At 54.0% G+C, this 3725-nt stretch overlaps 2 protein-coding genes across 2 annotated transcripts in view; both read right to left on the reverse strand.

Annotated features, from left to right (window-relative positions):
• Nucleotides 1-100, reverse strand: part of LOC104548847 (E3 ubiquitin-protein ligase TRIM39-like) — a 5191-nt gene extending 5091 nt beyond the window's left edge. The window contains exon 1 of the mRNA XM_010194975.1: nucleotides 45-100. Coding sequence (XP_010193277.1) covers nucleotides 45-100 — 56 coding nt within the window. The remainder of the gene's footprint in view (nucleotides 1-44) is intronic.
• Nucleotides 101-889: 789 nt separating this feature from the next.
• Nucleotides 890-1979, reverse strand: LOC104548848 (C-C motif chemokine 5-like). Its single transcript, XM_010194976.1, has 3 exons — nucleotides 1907-1979; nucleotides 1512-1626; nucleotides 890-1040 (listed from the first exon to the last, which is right to left on the reverse strand). Exons 1-3 carry the CDS (start codon nucleotides 1977-1979, stop codon nucleotides 890-892), a joined length of 339 nt encoding a protein of 112 aa, XP_010193278.1.
• Between the last annotated feature and the right edge of the window lie 1746 nt (nucleotides 1980-3725).

Genomic DNA, 3725 nt, shown 5'->3' on the forward strand with positions numbered 1-3725 from the left:
GCGCCCTTCCTTCCCCTGGGGTCAACGAGCAAAGACGGGCTCACAGGCAGGCGCGGTTGAGCAAGGCAGGCTCAGGGCAAGGCAGCGCCAGCAACGCCATGCGATCCCGGAGGCGAAGCTGGCTGTGGGAGGAGCGTGGCACAGGCCGGGACAGCTGCAGCCAGCCCTAAAGCTGGCGCTTCCTCCGGCCCCGGCAGCTCGAAGCGAAAGCAAAACCCGCCCGGGAGAGTGAGACAAATTAGGAAGTGACAGAAATAATCTGTGCCCGTGGATAACCCTGGGCACTAGGGTGGCAGACAGGGTGATCTCTGGTGTTTGCTGAGCCGAGCAGCCCGTGGTTGCAGCGGGAGCCCTGGCGTTGCCTGCCCAGAAGCTGCCTGAAGGCACTGGCCGAGCTCGGTGACTCCCGCACCTTACCGCGCCAAAACATCCCCGCAACATTCACCCACCGCAGAGCACCACAAGCTCCGGTATCGACCGGGGCACGGCTTCAGCGCAGCCCAGCAAGGGGCAGGAGCACAGGCTGCTGGCCAGAGTCCCGGTGGGAGCGGGCAGGACGAGCACTGCCCCACCGTGCTGGGGGTGTGCAGTGCCAAAGGGATGGGGAGCAGCTGGGAGCCACCCCGCTGCCCCGCAGGCCCATTTAGTATCAGCCTGAGCCCCCTCCCAGCCGCCACTGCCCATCACAGCCATCAGGAGAAGCTGCAGGTTTTGCTCCTTTTATTATACAAAAATAACTTAATAACACAATCAGTGCAAATTAGAATGAGAAAAAACTGAAAATGCCAAATAAATTAAAATTGCCTTTGCATAAGCTTAAATAAAAGAGCTAAGCACTGTATTAAACAGTCTATCAAAATCACAGGCAATAAGAAAACAGGGATGTGTCTCAGAGGTGCCCATGAGAGGAGGTCCTTGCAGAGGTGCTGCCGGGACGGTGCAGGGCATTGTCTGCCATCCACTTTGGGTGATTCACGATGTCCTTGACCCACTGATCATGGGGGTTACCACAGACCATGTTGTCCAGAAATGAGATAAATCTGCAAGAGGAAATCCAATTAGAGGAGGAAAGGAGAGGGGAGAGGAGGGGACCACCTACTCCTTGCCACTGGTGAACCCACCAAACCAGACACCTCTATAGCTGCAGAACAGTCCCAGGGAAATACCGGGTTGGGGGTTGGCTTAACGTCATTACAGGTGTCCTGCTCTCTGCTGCTTAAGCCAATTTGTCCCCAGCCTGCCTACTCCAGCCAGGACACTGTCCTGCCTGGGTCCTGCTATCTGGGGATGAGAGAGGTAACCAGCAGAAGCTCTTTTGGCTCAAATCTAATAGGGAGGTCCAGAAACTGGCTGTCTGGGATGTGGGATTGGCCTCTGAGAAGTTTCCAGGCTGTTCTCCTAACACAGAAGAGTCCAGCCTGGTGTTTTCCTTTGCCAGGATGGAGATTCCTGGTGCTGCCACCCTTCAGTGGAGCAGAGCCCCCCAGGATATGGGCAGGAGATCTACTCACATCACGGCTGGCTGGGAGCAGTGGCTGCCTGTGCGCTCAAACTTCTTTATGCGGCTCAAGGGAAACGCACGTTGGCTGTATTTGATGCAGCAGGGACTAGAAAAGTTGACACTCTCTGGAAGAGAAGTTAAGTTTTCTGATTAAACCAGACCAGGGAAAGTGCCAATGGGGAGAAGCAGGGTCAGAAGACCAGAAGACCCCCACTGGAGGAAATGATGCTCCCACTGTGGGCTTCCACCACAGCCATCCTTCCCTCAGGAACCCAAGGAGTAGCAAGATGTGCCTCTCCTTTCCCACAGCAGATGCTCAGAAGGAAGAGCTGTCAAGCATTACCAGACCTTATACAGCAGAAAGAAAGAGGAGAGAGCTCCTCAGACAGGAGAGCTTGGACTCACGTGGAGAAGAGGAGGCCTGGTAGCAGAGGACAGCCACAAGAAGTACAGCAATGGCAGCTGTGGAGGTCTTCATGGTCCTGTTGTGTGAAGATAAATTGTAGGAGTTGGGCTAGACTGCTGCAGGGTGCCCCTCGCTGTCCCTGAAGCAGGCTCCCTGGGTTCAGCCCCTTTATAAAGGGAGACAGTGAGCAAGGCCGGAAACATGCCGGAAACATTGCTACCCTACATGGCACAATGGAAAACGTGCCGTGTCAAGGGTGCCGCACAGTCCTATGGAGGGAAGTGCCCAGAGCCCCAGTGTGGCAGCGCCCTGACGTGGCATTTTATAGAATGGTGATACCATGAAAGGATGGAGAACAGGATATGACCTCTCTTTTCCTTTCCCCTGACCAAAGGATTCTGTAGAGAACCTAGAAGCAGCAATTCAGAAGGTTAGTAGATGGACCTCTTGCCTAGAAGTCTCATGATGGCAATGAATGGAGAATGATGGTGTTTCCTAGAATATCTGCATCACAAACTGGGGACAATTCCTCTCTCCCACAGTGACTGGAGTAGGGAGTGTTCATGAGTTGGGCAGCCCTCCCTCGGCCAGGCACACAGCATTGGTGCTCTGCTCCACTTGTGGCACTGCCCATGGAGATGGGGGCCTTCTCCATGGGACACAGAAGGCTGTCAGTATGTCAGCACGCAGAGCAGGGGGTAGAGAGCAGTGCCATCCCAGCTCTGTGCTCCTCTGCTGTCCTTTGACGAACACTTGCAGCGAGTCACTAGGAAACTGGCTTTGTTGCTGCGTTGCAGTTTCACAAATACCAGTGACAGCCAAAATAGCACTATGTTACCCGTGGACATGAGAATCGACCATTAATGTTTACAAAGAGCTTTAGAGGCTCATGACCATGTTGGCACAGCAGAGCTGGCTTAGATGATTGTTTGGTTCCAGCAGTGTAGAATTGACACCCTCCTGACATTGCTTTGTCATTGTCCCAGCAGCCACAAATACATACAGAAGAGATTTTCTGATTTAGCTCATATTGTCTGGGACAGAAATGGTGTCACTGTGTTGGCAGAAAAACTCCTGTTGGAAATGCAACATCCCTCCAAAAGGGCTCTGCAGACTTCCAGGCAAAGGCTTGCAGACAAAGTGTGAGGAGAGCAGGGGAAAAGCAAGGTATTCATGGTGGTAACGAATGTGTCCAGGCGCTGGACAGCCACAGCCACAGTGGGAAAGCCACATGGGCAGGCTGCCTTTCATTGTGGTCGAGTGAAGAAAGGGACCTAGGAGGACAATTACAAAATAGAAACCACTGCCAAAGGGGTGGCCTTGTAGGAACCCAGAGAAACGAGAAGGGAAATGAGGAGGTTCCCTGGACCACCATCATCACACCTCAGCAGACTGAACTGTTTGAAGAACTGAGCCAGACTTGTGAGAAAGTGTGGGCTAGGTGGCATTGCAGGATTTGTTTTAGACAGAGCCTTTTGTTTCACTAAAACACTGTGTTACTAAGCCTGAGCAAAACTGAGCCAGGGAGAGACCACGCATGGGTGCCTTGCTGCCGTGGAGGCAGGGAGCCTGCACAAGCCTGGAGAGTGGGCAGCCAGGAAGGGTCTGGGACCCCAGGGCACGTGCTGCCAGGGGCGCTTTTGGGAAGACGCTTCCTTAGCAGGGACAGGCATCTCCCAGCACACAGCAAGCAGGCAGCACCCACTCAGCCCACAACCCAGGGTTCATCGGCAGCCAGCGTAGCTCAGTCTCCAGCTTTGCCTTCGCAGCAGTGAAGGCCTTGGCACATCTTTTCGCTTCCCTACATCTCTCTTTCCC

Source organism: Mesitornis unicolor, unplaced genomic scaffold, assembly GCF_000695765.1.
Source record: "Mesitornis unicolor isolate BGI_N332 unplaced genomic scaffold, ASM69576v1 scaffold40141, whole genome shotgun sequence".
NCBI lineage: Eukaryota > Metazoa > Chordata > Aves > Mesitornithiformes > Mesitornithidae > Mesitornis > Mesitornis unicolor.

Excerpts from the sequence above, each read along its gene's own strand:
- LOC104548848 (XM_010194976.1), bottom strand. The coding sequence starts at position 1,979 with ATGAAGACCTCCACAGCTGCCATTGCTGTACTTCTTGTGGCTGTCCTC. Across the intron at positions 1,627-1,906 it reads CCAGGCCTCCTCTTCTCCAC|AGAGTGTCAACTTTTCTAGT; the intron begins GTGAGTCCAAGC and ends CTTCTCTTCCAG. Across the intron at positions 1,041-1,511 it reads TGCTCCCAGCCAGCCGTGAT|ATTTATCTCATTTCTGGACA; the intron begins GTGAGTAGATCT and ends TTCCTCTTGCAG.